Source organism: Labrus bergylta, chromosome 6 (genome assembly GCF_963930695.1).
Source record: "Labrus bergylta chromosome 6, fLabBer1.1, whole genome shotgun sequence".
NCBI classification, from domain to species: Eukaryota; Metazoa; Chordata; class Actinopteri; order Labriformes; family Labridae; genus Labrus; species Labrus bergylta.
In genome coordinates this window covers 28,294,404-28,313,919 of record NC_089200.1, presented here as the reverse complement: position 1 = coordinate 28,313,919, position 19,516 = coordinate 28,294,404, and the positions used below count along the sequence as shown (strand labels likewise).

General features: G+C 40.1%; 1 protein-coding gene across 3 annotated transcripts in view; it reads right to left on the bottom strand.

The window, feature by feature from the left end:
* Nucleotides 1–550: 550 nt before the first annotated feature.
* Nucleotides 551–19,516, bottom strand: part of lpp (LIM domain containing preferred translocation partner in lipoma) — a 179,166-nt gene continuing 160,200 nt past the window's right edge. For all 3 annotated transcript variants that reach the window (XM_020631561.3, XM_020631578.3, XM_020631569.3), the window contains 3 exons: nt 14,815–14,993; nt 11,118–11,238; nt 551–8,276 (listed from right to left, as the gene is read on the bottom strand). In XM_020631561.3, coding sequence (XP_020487217.1) covers nt 8,148–8,276; nt 11,118–11,238; nt 14,815–14,993 — 429 coding nt within the window. In that variant the 3' untranslated portion in view covers nt 551–8,147. The remainder of the gene's footprint in view (nt 8,277–11,117; nt 11,239–14,814; nt 14,994–19,516) is intronic.

The window sequence follows — 19,516 nt, the reverse complement described above, 5'->3', positions numbered from 1 at the left end:
ATTCTAACAACTCCATCAAGCTGATCTCTGCAGTGAGCAGACTTCACAGCTGAGTGCATTTGCTGATCATGGCCACAGGAAGAAAAAAACGATCCTGCACACTGTATCTCTGTAATTAAACCGCTGTCCCAGATGTACACTCAGAAGTCTATTGCAAGCGCAGGATTTCTATTAAGCAGGTGATTTCAATTCAGCTGAGGAGCGGTCTGGGACTCGCAGCATGAGACAGGAGGAAATGAATCGGAGCTGTGTAAGCACAGGGCGTTCGCTGCCACTGAAGGGCTTTTAAATGACTCTTAAAGGGAGTGCAGCAGCCCGGGGTTAAAACAGTACGCCTCTCAGGAGGTCACCGGGAGGTTTTAGGGTTGCATGAGAGAAGGAGGTCACTGCCCGGGCCCGTGTGACTGACCTGCAACCAAAGAGCGAGAGGTAACCAGCGGAAGGCCGATGGAGCTGCACGCACAGGCAGGATGCAATGACCTGAAACAGAAACTTAATATTTTCTTACATAGTTCAATGAATAAAAGCAAACAAAGACACAGAGACGTGCTGCTACTGCAAAGCTTTTATTGAAGAGAAAAAAACAACAGTTGACTACATGACCCTTCCAAAGACTGAGAGCAGATGAGACGCTCTGCCTGAACATCACAGGGTTAAGCTCAGGCGAGTTTCACACTGTTTGAGACACTGCTGCTGCTGCTGCTGCTGCTGCTGCTGCTGGAAACATCCACTGTATGGAGGATATATTGACCCCAGACTAAGGGATCTACTTTATGTACTTTGGTAAAGATGAGTAAACATGTGAGCAGGGCAAACCACACAACACACAGCAACAGTAAAGTGATTCGATACTACTCCGACAAAGGCACTTTGACAAACATTGGCAGAACAAAGACAGTAGACAACACAAATACTCTGAGCAAATAGATATCATTGAACCGTCTTTTCTTTTTATCTGAAGCATCAATGTGTGTTTGAATATTTAAGCTTCAACAAAGACCGAAGACGTCAACACAGATTGTCTATAAAGAAAATGTAAACAGGGGAGTTTAATACAGATTTTATGGCACATTAACCTACAGTCAGAGAGGTTTAACTCGCACTCCCATCGTACACTTTGTAAAAACATGTGCTAATAAGCCAGTTATTAAACAATATACGTTTGAACGCTTTATGGACATTTCTTAGAAATCTGAAAAGCTAGAACCCCGTAACAACCTTCATATAAACCGTTGAAATGTAAAGAGTGAAAATGAGATGCTGGCTCTAACAGAAAAAATAAATACATTCTGAAACATGCTCAAAGCTGCTGAATGGTTCCAGCTGGTTTGGGTTTATTTACCGACACTACTCAGGTAGGTTGAATTCTCACTTATTGTGATTTTATTGGAAGCATGTTAGTAACCATTAGCTTATTTAGATGTAGAGCTGTCAGCAAACATTAGCTTTCTTTTTGAGTTGTTGCAAAATTCCCTCTCCTTTTAGCTCTAACTTAAAGCAGACGTATACTGTACGACCCATTTGACCTGATTTTTTAATCGGGAATAATTTCAGCCCATTGCGTGTCATTAGCCATGGAGTACACCTGTGTGTGTATTTGAGTGTTGTATATGAGACCAATAAAATACACATCGATGTATTGCCAATTGTGAATGCTCCGTCCTGATTTAACTCTTGCAGTGAGCACACACATCTCGAGCTTTGGTCGTGCGTTGTAAACGATTCAGTCGTACAGTGTGAGCTGACATTCCACCACAAATATGAGGCTTATATAGTACATGGTGGGGTTTAGTTTGCACAATCATGATGGAAATACCTGGTTTTTAGTTGCAAAATATAATCGCCATGGATGCTCAAAAGGTTTGTAGCGTTAAATGACCTCCAATCTTGTGCAAAGGTAACATGTAAAAAAGTAATAACGCAGCACTGTTTTTTTAATAATCAGTCAAAACGTCTTTTATTGGGTTAAAACATTGACTTATATATTCACAGGCATGCACATGGTTTGAAAATATACTGAACACTTATCATTTATTTGTGTTGACTGTTTTATATGTCAGATAAAATGAATGTTTGATTGTTTACTGTTCTTTTTACACATCACCCCACAGAACGTCTGATTTGTCTGATGTCAACTCATTTCATGAACATGTTGATATTTGTGGCTCACAGTTACTGTACACTTCTTCCTCACACTGTCACTGATTCACTTGAACACAGCACAGGAATGATTCAGCTGCAGAGAGTTCACGCCTCAGAGCACAGCAAATGTTCCTGCTACATATTGCTGCAGTATTGCAATGAAATGTTTTCCTGTAGAGCGAGAACCAGAGGCGGATCTGAATAATGGATACCGTTTTGGCTTCAGAAAACTTGTGGACTACTGAAGGAAAACAACAAAACACAAAGGTCCTCACATCAACTTCCAAAGCTAGTACGGTAATGTTGTGTTTAGAGAAAATCTGTGATGAAAAGTTGAGGAGTTATCATTTTAAATGAGCATAACTGCACTGTTTTTATTCCAAAACGACTTTCAAAATGTAGGTCTCTGACCGTTTAACTGCAGAAATCTTTTTTGTGTGTTTTCTTTGGTAGAAGTTAGATTCTGCTTTCTGATTGGGAAAGCATGTCAGAAAGCCCTGCATGGACCTTTAACAGGCAGCCATGAGAAGCTAACGCCTGATCAACAACATCCCTGTGAGCTGAAACCTAGCAACACATGTGACATACTGATCTATAAGGTGTGTTGTTTCACAAAGAGCAGTTGTCACACCACTCACTGAATCTAACAGTCAAATTGATGGATATTTAAGTATAGTGATAACAAAAAGACAAACACATGTAATCTGTGACTCTAGAGATGCACGGATTGAACTGTTTTTGACTCCTGCAGCTTGACCTTTGTTAAAAATGATTGTAATGATAGTTTGCAATAAATTAACAAGAGAAGATGTTACATTCTGATTCTAGCTCTGTGACACTTTTTTAAAACTGGTATTTAAGATGTTTGTCATGTCCTGGAAAAGATTTAAATGAGTGCGTTTACATGGACATGGGTATCCCGGTTAAGAGCCTTGTCCCGGTTTGGATCATATTCGGGATATGGTGTTTACACGGACACAGAGGAACATGGTTATGCTCATTGTGGGCTTGGTACTATTAAATACCAACTTTACCGAAAGACAGAAGTCAGTTTCTTTGTTGCTCTTTAATGGTCACTGTATTATGAGAATACACTTCACCATGTTTTTTAAACACAAATATGTGTCTACAGCCTGTCTACAAACCCCCGAATTATAAGAAAAGTCTGTCTTTTCCCTGCTCCACTTTTCAGAAAATGTGTGCTTTAACAGGCCATTTGGAGATTTTCCCTTTGTGACATCACAAAGGGCAGTAACTCCTCCCAAAGGTGGGTGATACTCCCACAGCTAGGTGTTTGTTCTCCCCTCTGAGTCTGCCTTCTCACCGTAAACCATCGGGCATGGTGCAAGAAAGCCGTAGTCACCAAAGCCCTTCCAGAGAGGGGGTGTGGTCAGACACAGCTCATTTACATTTAAAGGTACAGACACAGAAACAGCCTGTTCTGAGCAGGGCTGAAATAAAGGGGTTTATAGGCATGATCAAATACAGGAACAGAGAGACATGTTTTGAGGAGCTCTGAGACTTATTTAAACTTGTTGAAAATAGGATATTATATGACCTTTAAGTAAGAACAGCTGCTTCGTCAGCCTGTGCAGGTAGTCGGCATCTGTTAGAAACTAGGATAAGGCGTACACATGCCACGAAACACATTTTCTATAGGTTCTTTAGGTGGCAAAATTGGGTTAATTAAAATGGGGATAAGGGCAAAAAATCCAAAACCGAGATACTCAAGTCCATGTGAGCACTCAATGACTCCCTCTTAACTTGGGGACGAAAATGTAGTTTCTTCTCTCCATGGGGTAAGATCTAACTAGCAGTCGAAGGACGTCACTATGTTCATGTTGTTTGTTGTCACATTCAGTGCCCATCTGAGACCATAAACTCCAATCAACATCTGCAAACAGTCCCTCACAGCTTCTCGTTAGGAGAGGAAATGTTAAAATATGGGGATCACAAAGCACAGTGCTAACATTCAGTTGGAACTTAAAACACATTTTCTTTCAAGGAGAGCACTTGCCAGTTTTGACTTGAATCAGCTTTTAACTCTTCTTGGTTTTTGACCTTCAATGATGAACTTCGTGTCTACAACATTTTTTATTAAATGTGAGTTGCTTTAATCTCCCAGAGGACCGGCTGTGCAGAGCTGTTACAGATCATTGTGGAGTATAAAACACTGTTTCAAATTTTAAAAAGGTAAAAACACTTGAGTTGTAGAATTTGTGTCCTGGCAAAGGTCTGTTGAATGTCAAAACAATTTTCACTGAAATTAGTTAATTGGCTTATTGACACAGTTGCTTACAAGGTGTTGCCATGGTTTCAAAACATTAAACGACATCATGAATGCTCTGATGTTAGCAGACAAACTGATTAGAAGGCACAGCCCAAAGAGGGTTTTGTTGCTTTGTTTATAAAAATCACTTTCTGACATTTTAACACTTTCACCTCTCAGAGTGTCAGGAAACAGTGAAGAGAAGTCAATCCTATTAAAGTGTTGATTGCTTTGTTCATAAAATCATCAACATGCTCAAGACATCTGCCACGGAGGCTTGGGAAATACTTTGTCTTAATTCATGAGGATGGCAATAAACCAAATCATCAAAGTGTAAACCAAAAATAAGCTAACAAGAACTCATTTATGAAACCATCTATCTTTTGTTTAAAGGTACACTGTGGAGCTTTCTCATTCATATTGTGTTTACGTTCTCTGTAGACTTAAAGAGGCACAAAATACATTGTTTTTTTAAAGACTAGTCTTTGAGGGGTCTTGTGTTTGTTGTTGATATGTTTCTCTTTGCAGTCTTTTTACACCTTGTTCTAGCTCCTTGTGTCATTTTGTTTGTCTTTGTAATTTGTTTTGTGTCTCTTCAAATATAGTTGATGAATTTAATGATAGATATGAATCTTTTTGCTTGTCTTAATGTCAATCATGTTCACTCTTATGGTTGTTTTTGTGTCTTTGCTGTTGGTTTGGAAAACATTGACAAAGTTTTGCTTCACTTTCTGATAGTAGTGTGTTTCTTTGTTGTTGTCTTGCATGACTCGATGGAGCAATATTTGGTGACTACCATGACCTCTGTATAAAAGGTCAAGGCTCCTGTACAAGCTTCAAATGGGACCTGCTCATAAAAACAAGATTACAATAAAAACATTGCTCCACAGTGCCCCCGCTGTTCAAAAACTCCACAAGGTACCTTTAACTCACAAGCCTAAAAAACTTAATGGCTGGTCAAGTTATTGTTATGAAAAAATAAAACAAATCAAAAAGGTCAAACTACTTTAAAAAAAACTCTTGGATGGAACAAATAAAATCATCATCATCATCAACATCAACATCATCATCATCATCATCATCATCATCGTCGTCATCATTTTTGGGAAACTCTTCCGGTCCCTTCTTCCTCCAAAACTCAAACTTTGAACAAACACTAAAACTAAAAGACAAATGTCGGTGGTACAATCAATACTGACAAACAGCACAGTCACAGAGTACCAACAGAACCGTTCTGATGAAAGAAGTTACTATAAGGACACTTATGTTGAATCTGTACAGGTAAAATATTTCCTTATTCATAAAATTTCTTATAAAGTGTCGATGCAATTAATATTAAAAATTGCATAGCCATCTGAAATCTGTAATCTCTACCAAACTGCTTCAACTACGATCACTAATTTAATCTATGTCATGTTAAACGAGGAGAAGAGATATATAAATATATATGCTCAAATACTTTAAAATTCAACTCAAATATGAAGCTGTATCTATGAATGGAATGACAGGATTGTGCCGTTCAGGCCACCAAAGAAAAAAAAAAGTATCGTGTGCATAAAAACATTTGAATGGAAAGTATAAAGAAAGTGTTATGTTTGAGAGGAAGTGCATTCAACAGCTGTGCATGTGTTGCTCCTGTGGTCCGTTTACTTTAGTTGCAGACAGTAAATGTGGCAGTTAAAATCTAAATCTTTGGTGTTCAGTTAGCGGAGCTGGTGTCGTGATAATGAGCTTGATTGTGTCATTTTATCCACATATCTGTACCGTCAGCTCATTGTGAGAAACACTGAGGAGTAAAATGAATCTTCGATCATCATAGTTTTTCTAAATACTGCTCACACACACACACACACATCTTTATGTGTTCACCTGCAGGGCAGAAGCGTCAAACATTTCGAATATATTTATGGGCCGTTTGAAATGAAGCAGTCAGGGGGAAACATCTAGGCTTGAATGCACGAGCAGCCTGGCTACAAGATGCTGGTGTCAGATGATTGTGAACATAATAACACTGAGTGAGGATCTATATTAACGATTACTGAGGTTGGATTTAAGCAGTTTCTTATCATTTTGAGACATTTTGTATTTACATACTCATTGAGACGTTATGAGGCGTGTATGAAAACACTGATGCAGCACGGAGCTAAAAGATGGGTATGCAATCCAAATCGAAAAAACAGACGGGCAAATTATAGAAATGTCTGATTATAATTTGATCATGATAGTTTCTGATAGACATTCATTTGCTTTTATTTAGCTTTAGTAGCAAAAGAATAATAAGTATCACTGTCTGGAGTTGATTCTTAGCTAGAGTGTTAGCTTAGCAGACAAAATGTGGCTCATTAAGCTAGCTAACATAAGTTACTACTTGCTGTGTTGTTGTTTACTTTAGTGTTTTTATAACTATTCCTCTATACAGATGTCCTGAATGGTTTTAATGACATGACCATTACACACACAACATCACTCATCTTTGTTCAGGAACACATACCCAACCTTTACGCTTAGCTTAGCATCAAGACTGGAAAGAGGCTAATCTGTCCAAAGATATCAAACACTGTGCACTCGCTCCTCCAACACTCCGTTAGTTACAGAAGCTCTCAGCAGAGATACATCCATAATAATAGGATTGTCATACCATTCATAAAAAAACACATACATTTCAATAGTGAATTTGTAATCGAATGTTTGCAAAGCCTTATTTTTTATGCTTATATTTTGAAATGTGTAACTGACTTAAGCTAAGGTTACTTTACTTCCTGTTTGGATACAAACCTGATTAAAACAATAAGAAACTTTTGACGTTACAATATTAACTTAACCACGGAAAAGGGAACTGGTTATGGATAAAGGAAATAAAAACCAGTTAAAGGTAAGGTTAAAAAGTCAAATGTTTGATATCACAAGGTGGATATCACTTCTGACTCATCACCTGAGGCGTCTGGGAGATTCTTTAAGTGAAATGAGACATTTTAAAGCGCAGTGTTGTCATTCTTTTGGTATCACTGTATCTACAGGGAGATACTGCTCAACTAAAAGGACAAATAGCATGTGATTAACGCGGGAAAAAAAAAGAATGATTATTTCAGACCTTCATCGCATCGTGATTAACACCGTAAAGCTGACAGCCCTCATCTAAAGTTTGATTTTAATCTGTTTCTCTTAAATAAATGTAAGGATTCATGTCTGCTGAAAGCTTCTGTACTAAACACATTTAGTCTCATATTTAAAAAAAACACAAAAAAAGAGATTAAAACAACACGTTGTGGCTCACACTGACTTCTGTTGTGGATCATTTTTGGGCCAGTAGCATCACATTAGTCCATGTGCAACCATTCAAAAAGAGCCCACATGTAATCAGGGCGCTTTAAAGTTATAGTCAAGTTTTCTAACTTTGGACAGAGACTGTTTTCATGCAGAGAAGCTAACTGGCCCCTAACTGTGACTTTAATTATTTAACTTTCTGAACATAAAAATGTATCAGCGTGTTTTTTAAATGTTGCGTTATTGTTTTAACCACAGAGTTAAATATGCACAACCTCTTCTGCTGTGGTTGTACCGAGTCAATACGTACAGTGCATGTTTGCATGTGAAGGTGATCTTCTGTTATTGTAAGTGAAGGTATATTATAAGATACGCTGAAGAATGCAAGCTTCTGTGAACGGGTATGTTTGCAATAGAAGAAAGAGAGAGAGCGTGTGTTTATCACAGTGGAGGTGACCGGGCAGCGGGTTGTTCAGAGGTCAGTGGTGGCCTTGGCGGTGAGGGCCTGGATGCGGCTGGAGTTACAGTTTTTGCAGAGGACGTGTCCGTCCAGAGGGTAGCAGCCCTGGTTATCCCCCTCTGAGAGCAGAGAGCCACAGTCCTGCAGGACACAGATACTCGGTGAGTCCAGACAACACAAACAGAGTGATTCTCCATGCTCACCGATCAGACACATTCACACCCTCGCTGTGCTCACAGCCTGAATGAGACATTTTCTGCTGTTTAAGAACTCAGACAGTGAATGTCAGGAAACAGGCGGCTCTCTGCAGAGAATCCTCTGAGGCTGAAACAAGGTTCAGCTTCATTACCAGCTTCTGAATCTAGAGAGCCAATGAGTTGTTATGACTGGATAAGTAAGGTACATTTCTCTCAAAACTGTATTTCTGAAAACAGGCCCTATTTTCTATTTGTATATATTTTGAGGCTTAAATGACAAATAGCTTTGGCAATGCTCTACAACATGGCTGCAGCTGACAAGCACATGTGAAAATCAAAGTATGTCCCCTTGCACTGCTTGTTTTCCCCACTGAGGCTCAGATTGTAATTCAAAGTGTCTAACAACTCTATGCTCAGGGTTGCCACAGAGATGCAACTTTTGTTTTAATTTTGAGGCTTTTTGAAACTAAAAGCAGCTGTTGAATGACTGCTACAAAGCTAGTAGACTCCATTGTTAAAAGCAAGAACTTTAACTTGTATCTGACACAACACAGTACATTCGTTCAGCAGTCATTTAGACCCTAAAATGTGAAAATGGACAAATAAGCAAACATAAACATAAAATAAGAAAACACAACATGAAATAATATAAGATAGTGATGCGTGACATAACACGACTCGAGGAAACCAAACTAAACCCCCCTAAAACAAACTAAATGACCTTAAATCCCCTTTTAGTTGGTTGGTTCTAAATGTTTACAGATGAAACAAACTATTTTTCCAAAAGGGATTATACATGTCTGCTTCTTGTTTACAAATTTAGGATGAAAATATGTCATGTGATTTACAGAGAGGATGTTTTCAATTTATCCGATTCTTCTTCTGACTTTGTCTCGTTGAAGTCTCTTTCAAAAATAGGCCCAATATTCACTGTGCATGTGGTCTGTGTTCAAATCGTCTTTGTGGTTTTATGTTTGGTAGAGAAACATTGAAACAAGAAGATTCATACTTTATGGCAACCAGACTAAAGTCATGTGCTTCTCAAGGTCTAAGGCAGAAATGAAAGATGGTGTTCAGAGATTTGAAATATGAGGTGACGTATAAATATTGGGGTTTCTCCTGGTGGAAAATGTCTTTTAATCAACATATAGAGTTGACTAACTGACTATAGCGATATTCTTGACATGCAGAGCTACTGAGTCATCTTTAACTTCAGTGCTGTATAAGTTTGGAAGATTATGACACCAGGATGGGGATCATTTGAAAAGTGTTTTTGTTTTACTGCTGAATTCATTGACTGATTCTTGTTTGATAGGGTCTGTTGTTTTTTCTTTGTATGGAACTTTTTTTGTGCTGCTGTCCATGCAACGACTCCGTTGTAATGGAGTATCTCAATGGGAGTATTCCTGTTTAAATAAAGCCTAATTAAAATAAAATAAAATATCGGATTCGTCTCAGTTCTGGCAACTTTTGTTTCATGTCATGCCCTCCCCCCAGGAGCGTGTCTAGACTCACTGGACTGGGGTGGCCCAACTGGGGCACTGACTTGTGCAGGAGTAGCCTGAAAGTTTGTGTGCATTCAGCTGAATGCATCACCATCATAATTTCAAGTTTTTATACAAACATTTGCACACTGAGAACTATGAGTGGCCTGTCTCAACCCAGCCTGAGTAGCGGATTTACACACAAGTCCCACCTCTGGCAAATAGCCAATCATAGTTGAGGAATATTGGGGTCGCACCTGGGGTGGCCAATAAGATTTCAAGGGGGTCCATGCCACCCCTGGCCTACTCTGCGGACACGCCCCTGCTTCCACCTACTCCCTCAGTGCCCTGTGTATTTCCTCAACTTCTATCTATAATATAACAATATGAAAACCCCTTCTTAACATAGTCAATACCCTCTGCAGACCATACAGATATAAATACCACACTCCGTGATGTTTACTTGAAAATGCCTAAAGACGATAACTCAATCTAAATGTCATGATGATAACGTGATATATATCTTTTTTTAAACTCCAACCTTCAGGTTATTTTTGATCTTTACCTGTCCATCTATCTTTGAGGTATGTGTTCTCTTCACTCTTTATACAGGTTAATAAGCAAACAAAGCATATCACACACACACACACACACACACACACACACACACACACACACACACACACACACACACACACACACACACACACACACACACACACACACACACACACACACACACACACACACACACACACACACACACACACACACACACACACACACACACACACACACACACACACACACACACACACACACGAGAAATGCGTCTCCGTCCTCTCGTCTCCCTGGTGACAATATTCTCCTCTCGTTGAGCTCTTTTTCTGCTGAACTAATCTGCTCTGCTTTCCTTTGACCTTTATGTCTGCCAAACGTTCTGTGCACTCACACCGCCTCAGCTCCTCGACAATGTGACACGTTACTTCTCTTTTAGCCGGGCACGATATGTCTCTCCGCGCGGCTTATCAGACGGCTGGCTGTGGCTGACAGATCGGTTACCATGTAAGTCTGTGAACTTTGCAGAAGGAGAGATGGAGAGCTATTTCCAGGCAGGTGAGAGAGGGATGATGGAGTCGTCTCGATGGAAAGGTGACTCCGGGGACGGCATGGACTTTATTTCTTATACCTGCTTGTGTAATAACTGACTGTCACCTGGAGCTGTGCAGAATGGTGCATACATACGTCCAATTATGGAGAGCTCTCATACACTGTACCAGACAAGAAAAACACATATGTACCTCACAGCGGTAACACTGCACGTGGAAGTCCCGGTCCAGGGCCACAATACGGACCGTCTCCTCCTGACCCGGCGCCGGCATTATCGGCTCAGAGCACACACAGCAGCGTGGAGCAAACTTCCTGTGAGAGAATCCAGAATAAGAGAAATGAGCTCAGAACAACAGTAAACCCAAAGAGATGTCATTATTAAGACGCTAAGGTGATCAGCTTTTCTACACTTTTTCATGGAGGTATTTTGAATTTCTTTCAAGAGACCATGACAGAGTACTCTGGTCTCAGTGAGGTATGGGGCCCCTCATAAAAATAGTTTACAAAGGTCTAAAAGGGTCAAGTAAACATTATTTTGAGAAGATTTAACAAATGTTTTTTCCAGCCCTCCTCTCTGAATTACCCACATGACCGAACAATAGATCAACCGATGGTTTCAGTTCTCCCTCAAAGTGTCAAAATAGAATCAACGATAAAGAACAATAGTGTTTTTACATTAGGAAACCATTATGTCAACTAAAAGGAAGACACTTGAGAATTTTCCTGGTTCCTGTTCAATTATTTATCTGCTCAACCACCGAGACTAAATCTGCCCTTCTCTGAAATATTTCACATAAGTAGAATATTTGAGGAAAGGCTATATATATATATATATATATACACAAATATTTTAACTGACTGTCAGTGTACCGTTTTTTGAAAACCAGTGGAATCTGTAATTCTTGAAAGTCTGTCTAACAATAGGATCCATGAGGATCTGAAAAGCAGCATGAGATCTCAGGTCGTTTCAGGTGAACGAGGGCCAGCCTGGGAACGGGGAGCTGAAGTGAAGTGAGGTGGGGGGGTTTGTCGTCGTACAGTTAGGCAGAGAAACAGCTCAGGCCCGGGCGTGACTATTCCTCGACACAAAAGGGCTGCGCTGTTGAGGTCACACTTGTCATGTGGAATTAAACATGGGCAGAGCGCTGCGACTCCACAAAGTGAAAGCTGAGCGCTCACACAACGAGAGCAAGCTGTTTACTTCTGTTTCTCTTCTGGTCAGTGAGCAGAGGAACATTTCTGGTAAGGTGGCCGTTATGCAATAACTGGATTGTGACACAGTGACAGGAATTTACTTGTTCATTCACGTCTACTGACTCATCTCGTAAGGTCATTGGGCTTGTGGCATTTGGCTGCACTTCTTTACCGAAAGGGAAGAACCAAAGATAGAGTATCGATAAGTTGAGCTGGATTTCTAAGGTTAGTTAAACATGTGTGGTGAGTTTAGCCCGAGGGATAGCAGACGAACACGCTGTAAACACAACACTTACATAAAATCAGCGTCCACACTTGTTGTGGCTGAAGTGCATGCAAACAGTTACATATTTACACCTCGGGCAGGCACAGAGCAACAACAGCACTGATTTGATATTATGTTTCTTTATTGCACACCATTGGTTAATCAGAGCTGTTACTGGAAACAGCTGCCTGCAGGAAATACGTCGAATGAGAACAATATCATGCTAATAAGCTCCTTAAACATTTAACTTAAAGTTTTTCACAGTCTGTCAGAGCAGGAACGTTCCTACAAGACGTTCAACGTAACAGGAAGATGCTGTCTGAATGAGGGGGGCTGATGTTTCACAGCAGCAGCAGTGAAGATGGTTACAGTGCCTGGTCAATGTCTGTTTAAAGGGGGGGGGGGGGGGGGGCAATGTTTTTTAGGATGTTTTTCTTCATTGTGTGACCCACCATCAGTCTGCAGCTAAATCAAAGAAAAGTAGAAGTTAACTAAGATATCTGGTCATCAGATTTCATCAACACTCTTCTTGTGGACAGTTTTTCCTGATGTCACTTCAATTCATGACTTGTCCTTTAGTTGGTGACTTGGTGATTTTATGGCTTTGCTTGATTTTCCCTCCTGGCTTGTTTCCTGCTTTGTTTTATTCTGGTGAAGCTTTTGGTAACATCAGTTTAGAAAAGCTCTCTATCAATAAAAATTATTATAATTAAAATAATAACTATTAACCTACATTTATTCAAAAATGTCAACAAAATCAAGAGACTACGAGGTTTGGAAACGTTACCCTCGAATCATAGGAAGAGATTGATTAAAAGATAAGAGGACCGGTAAGGAACTATTGATCACATGTTAAATTTAACATCACTATTGTTATTAAATGTATATTACAATAAATATGAACACATTTATATTAACTTATGTTCAGCAGATTTATTCATACAGCCTTTATGGAAAATGTTGGGATTTTGGACATACCCTAAAACTTCTATGAGGGCTTTTATTTCTTCAGACTATGAAATGACGCTGCCTCTATTTGCAACAGGCGTCAATACGAGACAGGCCTTTAATGATTTTCAAACAAAAGAGGGGAAAGTGTAAATTTATTCCAGAGAGAAATTATTTTATTGTGTACAAAATGAGGGTATCAATAAACAAATTCAATGATCTTTCTTTGTTAGGCAGCATGCACACCTCCTCTAGGCCTGCACACATACAAGCATTATTTTGTCTTTCTTTGACAGATGTTGTCGTTCATCTTTACTTTTTTGTGTCGTGCTGCTTTTTCTCCACAAACTGTTTCAACTTGTGCTCATATTAGTCAAAACGTGCAGCAACACCAGGCTAGTGAAAGAGACTAGGACACGGTACACAGGTTTTATGTCTTTGTAGGTTAGATAAGAAAATGTGTTTAGTTTAAAAATAAAATAAAATCAAGGTCAACTCTTTTAAAGTATCCAAAGCTTCTTAATGAAACAGGTCCTGTTGATTCAACAACTGTGTAAAAAGTGTTAGTCATGCTAACTTAACGTTCTTCTTTGTCAGTGTGACGAGAAGTGAGAGTGAATGTTGTGATATTTTGAGTCATCTGAACTAATGTAAAGTTGTCTAACACACATCAATGATTCGACTGAAAACAAGTCAAACAGATATATACTTTATGATACAGTTGATAGTATCATAAAGAGTGGCTGTACGGAGCCGTGGTTACTGCTGGCGCCTCACACTAAGAAGGTCTTTAGTTTGAGTCCTTCACTGAACACAACTAACTTAAAAATACAAGTTTAGTGAAATAACAATGAGTCTGGCGAGGAACGTTTTTTCTTTTGAATGAATACAGATTTGTCTTAACTTTTCATCTTAAATTCCCTAAACGCAGCCGGGACGCTCTTTTTTTCATTTCAAATGATGACAGTTTTTTAAAATGAAGACAACGACACGATGGTCCAATAGCAGTTTGTCTTCAAATTGCTGCAGTTTATGTTTCTGTACTTGGTTGTAAGTCTGCACATTTTGTAACTTACATTCATTTTTTACCCCATAAAACTTCAAGTAAGTTGTTGAAATAGTGTGAATAAGATATTTCATTAAATGATTTTGAGACACTGTAAAAAGAGACGTATTGATTATCATGTGAAAAGTGTTCAGTAAATATTCTGCTCTACTCTCTGTGTTCACCTCCACAAACTTTAGCTTTTAAATGTTCTGCTATGTTGGTCATGCAAGTCACTAACTTTGTCTGCTGTCCAGGTAATGTACCACAGAGATCTTATACTAAAACACAAAGATGACATTGAAACACAGTGAACCAAAACAAAGAGCTGGAAGGAGCTCAAATGTTATTTAGAGCTGAGAGGAACTTTAAATCCATTTGATACATGTTCATTTCATGTCATCATTTAAAATGAATGGCATCTAAACCGACATACTTGTGGAAGTCCTCGATGCAGTGGATGTGGTTGGACGCGTCCACGGTGAACGGGACGCCGTCCAGGCTGCGGCTGCACACCACGCAGGTGAAGCAGTGAGGGTGGTAGGCTTTCCCTGTGGCCCGCAGGATGCGCTCCATGATGGGCTTACTGCAGATGGTGCAGGTCTCCAGGGTGTTCTGCAGACACAAACACACAAACCACAGACAGCCACACGATTACACAACAAACCTGATGATGAATGTAGGGATTCTGATGATTCACTCCCAGAGGCCCTTTGAGCACTTGTTTACAATTAGCACTTGTCTGCTGACAAATTCTAATCAGCGTGACAAATTTGGAAAACTTTTTTTCTGATTCTTAACATCCTGCTGCCAGTGTTACACTTCCCATCTGTGCCCGTGCAACAAATAAATCCACACTGAGGACCTTTAGCTGGGCTGTCCTCGAATGCCTCTGAAGCTGAAGGAATCTGATTAGCACTCCTCTCCAAACACAAACACAGTCATTTTTCAGCTGCCCTCTCCCACACTCCATCCTCCCATATGTACAAGTGTGAGCAGTAAATATTTCCACTTTGTGATGACTGCAGGTTTTCTGCCGCCAGGCGACCGGGCAGGCAGCCCGCGGGGGGATGTGGCGGCCGCCCGCCCCTGACTGATCTGTGGCATCTCTCTTCTTAATATCGGCTGGGAGACACCATTTGTTATTTCAATATTTCATAAATAACAACCGCCTCTCTAAACAGCAATGCAATTACAGGGGGGTGGATATATCATGTGAGGCTGATCAATGTGCGGTGTGATGTGCGGGCTGATGGGCCCTCGCTGTCGCTGCCTCGCGCTCAGGCATTTCCTGGATCTCTGTGTGTCTCTGTTCAGCCCCCCCCCCCCTTTCTCTGCTTGGCTGGGCTAAAGAGTGCACGGTTCAGCTGTTCCCATTGGCTCCCACTGTAGTAGCAAGCTGCCTCAGTGTTTCCAAACACAGCTCGGGGTGTGTAGCAACACTGCGCTGCGTCATCGGCTGCCTCCCAGACGCACCGCCGGGCCCTGCTGTTTAAAATGACACTTCTGTGACCGCTCAGCCGAGGTAAACTCCTGACCATCCTCTGTCCAAACGCAGAGCACATGCGCTGACATTTATATACTGCATGCTAGTGAGCAGAGCAGCTTTATAGGATATCAGAGGAATTAAATGTAAAACGCTCCGGATGGGATTCTGTAAGTTGACTTTTGCTCCTCCGGCCTCCTCAAACCCTTTATCATGTGTCACTGGAGGGTCAGAGATGGGAGCTGCTGATGTACCACTCGAGGCGTTAGAGGTGGTTAAAAAAATGGCCGTTTCTTCAAAGCACTCCTGGAGAGGCTTTATTTCATGAAAAGCAATGTGTGTAGACAAGCTTTGCATTCTTATTTGTCTTCTTCCCCCCTCCTCTTTCTGCAAGACGGTAATAGAAATAAACATAATTCCCACGGCAACATTTGTGTATAAACAATGTCCATATTGCAATCCTGCTCCATCCTGGAAGTGGAATGAAGCCTTTAATGAGCTCGCTGCACTGAGCCCTTGAGGTTTGCCTCACGCACGCACACAGAGACACAGAGATGGAGAGGTAGAGAGAGAGGGAGGGAGGGAGGATATGTTTGCAACCTGAGAATGTGAGTGAGATACGACGGCCAAACAGCGCTAAACCATCCTCAAACCTTACTCATCTGCCTGCATCTCCACTTACTTATTCTCATCTGCCCTTCATGTGGGAATACCTTGCCCTTGTTTAGCTTAACTAGAGCATATGATTTCACAGCACACAGTTCCTCGGGGCCATTGTAATGAGTACAGTACTCAAAAGACAAAATTTCTCTCTGATGGTGAGATTCTATGACCTCGATTCATTCATTCTGCTCAGCCTGTGTTGTTTTTTTTACTCACCCGTGACTCCTTTTATTTGGGATTAGGTAACATATTTTACTGTGTGTTGCCAAAAACAGAGGATGTTCATGACTTTTGCTGATTTTCGTGTACAACCTCCACAGATGGTTTTAGAAAATTCTGCTAAAATCCCTTCACGGCCTCTCTCTGTCAGACATGCAGGTCCGTTGCAGTTTGCCACTAGAGGGCTGTATATGTCTGCAGATGTCCGGGTTTTGCTTTTCCCCTGACTAAATGTGATGTATTCAAGCATATGTATTCTTTTTTTCCCTCCTCTTCCTCATACATTTCTCTAAGTGTTTGCCCAGAAGGCTAAACAAATGTCTAGGCAGATGAGGTAAAGTGAATTTAGGTCAGACAGCCTCTTGCTGAACTGAGGGGTGAGTCGAGAGCGTTAGAGTCAATTGTGGCCCCTTTTTGTCTCATTGTTGGTCGTTTTTCGGGCTATCAAGGCCTTCATGCCGAACACACTGGTGCACAAACAGCCCAACTCTAGACTCTCACTATTTAGCCTCATGCTCCTAAAAAGCGTTTGACACAGCTGTCTGTGGGAATGAAGAGTTTGATGGCAGAAAAGCATGTGACTGTGAGTTAAGAGGTCCCATGTGCTCTGCAGAGAGAAGGAGAAGTGTCTTGCAGAGAGAGACACAGGCACGGACACAGATCACCAGAAAAATAAATAAAATAAAATAAAATAAAAACATCCCTAGTTGGTGGAATCTCATATTCCAAAAAAAATTCATGTGTGGGATCACTTTTCTAATGTCTCTGATTTCTGGTAAGCTTCATGTAATTCAGAGCTCTGTCGGATCAAATGATGCTGCTATCAAACTTCAGGACAACTAAATTACACCTGATCCCTTTTATTTTATTTGTATCTCGTACCTCTTTTCTATTATTGTCTGTACCTCGGCACCATTGCGAATGAGGGTTCTGCCTCAATGTTTTTTCTGAGGATTTAAATAAATAAATGATGAAATTAGAGATGAGAAAAAAATACTCGAGATCAACATCTTTTCTGTTCTTCACTTGTTTTTAAACCCGACTGACTCGTGCACCCACAGACATAAACGCTTTTTTATATCTCACAGGTGCTCTATTTAACATAACAAAGAGTAAGGTCTTTTACCTGCTTTTTGTAAAGTGTCTTGAGATAACACTTGTTATGAGTTGATGCTATACAAATAAAGATTGATTGATTGATATTTATTTATGACTGCATTGGTCAGTTTGTTCCTGATGACTTTACATCACAGTTTACTGTGATACAAACTAGCCCAGACAAAAAACATACATATCTGACTGTGATTGTTTTTAAATAGATGAGATTGGTTATGATGAAGTTCCTGTTTGCGATGGGTGCTTATATAAAGTATAACACACCATCGGGGGGAAACACGCTGTAAATGAAAAACCTGCTGCAAAAAGTTTACAATTACAATTTTTCACAATATTCAAATGTTCTCAAACTTTCTAAAACTATGACAGTCATTGTTTGGGTTCTTCACATGATATGTATCACATAACTCTGTATGTTTGGAGAAGATTTAAGTTTACATCTTTCTTTTGCTATCAAACTTGGGGTCCTCAGAGACCCCAGTCGGTGATCCTTGTGACTTAAATATGTTGGTATGATGAGGGTTGAAAACAGAAACCTACTAGATCTGATAAGACTTACACATACATTGTATAACACTTTTTAAAATTCATTTGCTGATAGATATCTCAATGAATGGATTGGCTTCAGAGCGCGTGGTGTCAGATGTTTTTTTATGATTTTTGATGATTATGAAAGTAACTAATTTTCACACTTAAGGAACTGGAACCAAAAAAAAAAAGAGTTGACTATTTTTGCTTGAAAATTATTATTAATAGAGCACAACCACATGCTATATAAGCATTTAGTATTCTGAGAATCATATTCAGATTTATTTTAGATTTTCAGATTTATATTATTTATTTATAAGTTTACACATATAATGGATCTGCCTTGGTGCTTTTTCACACCTAAATGAAGCCAGAAAAAATATCAACATTTGACAGATGAGGATTTTAATTCTCACAATATTTGTATTTGATGTAACTGTAAGAGCGTTGATGTTTGTGCAGGAATAAAAATGAGTTTTTGCAGCAGTCATCATTATTTGAATTGTTACATTTAAACTGTTTGTGATTCTAATCATTCTCATTGGTGCACACGCTCAGGGGTGAAGGGTTCTTTCTGAGTATAAATTCATCTATGTTCTATAGTTAGTACAAAGCTACAGGTTCAAACGAAGAGAAACAAAGATGTGTTTTCCGTGGTTGTAGATGACACGTTCTGAAAAGTGCTGTGGCGTAGCGCTAACTTTAAGCTGTTTACCATCTCCTCTAACCGTATCAACACAAATTTTACACCTATCACTTCTTTTTCTCACATGACCACGTCAGGCTGTCAGGAGGCAGGCTGGAGTTCAGCGAGACTGCACGCGATTTATGACCTGGCACGCTGAACTCAGAGTGGGCCAAATTCACAGATGATCTGATTCAGAGTGTGTGTGTGTGTGTGTGTGTGTGTGTGTGTGTGTGTGTGTGTGTGTGGAGAGAGTACAGAGCCTCTCAGAATGTGCTGGTCGGTGCCAGGCCACGCTGTGTGAATTAACTACACCCTGCTGGAGGTGGCTCAGATGAGAACTTGTTCGAAAGAAAAGGTCCGTCCCTGTGTTTGTTTTTTGTCTGCAGAGAAGAAGAGACGCTGACTCGGTCGTGAACTATGAGTCAAATGAGCGACCCT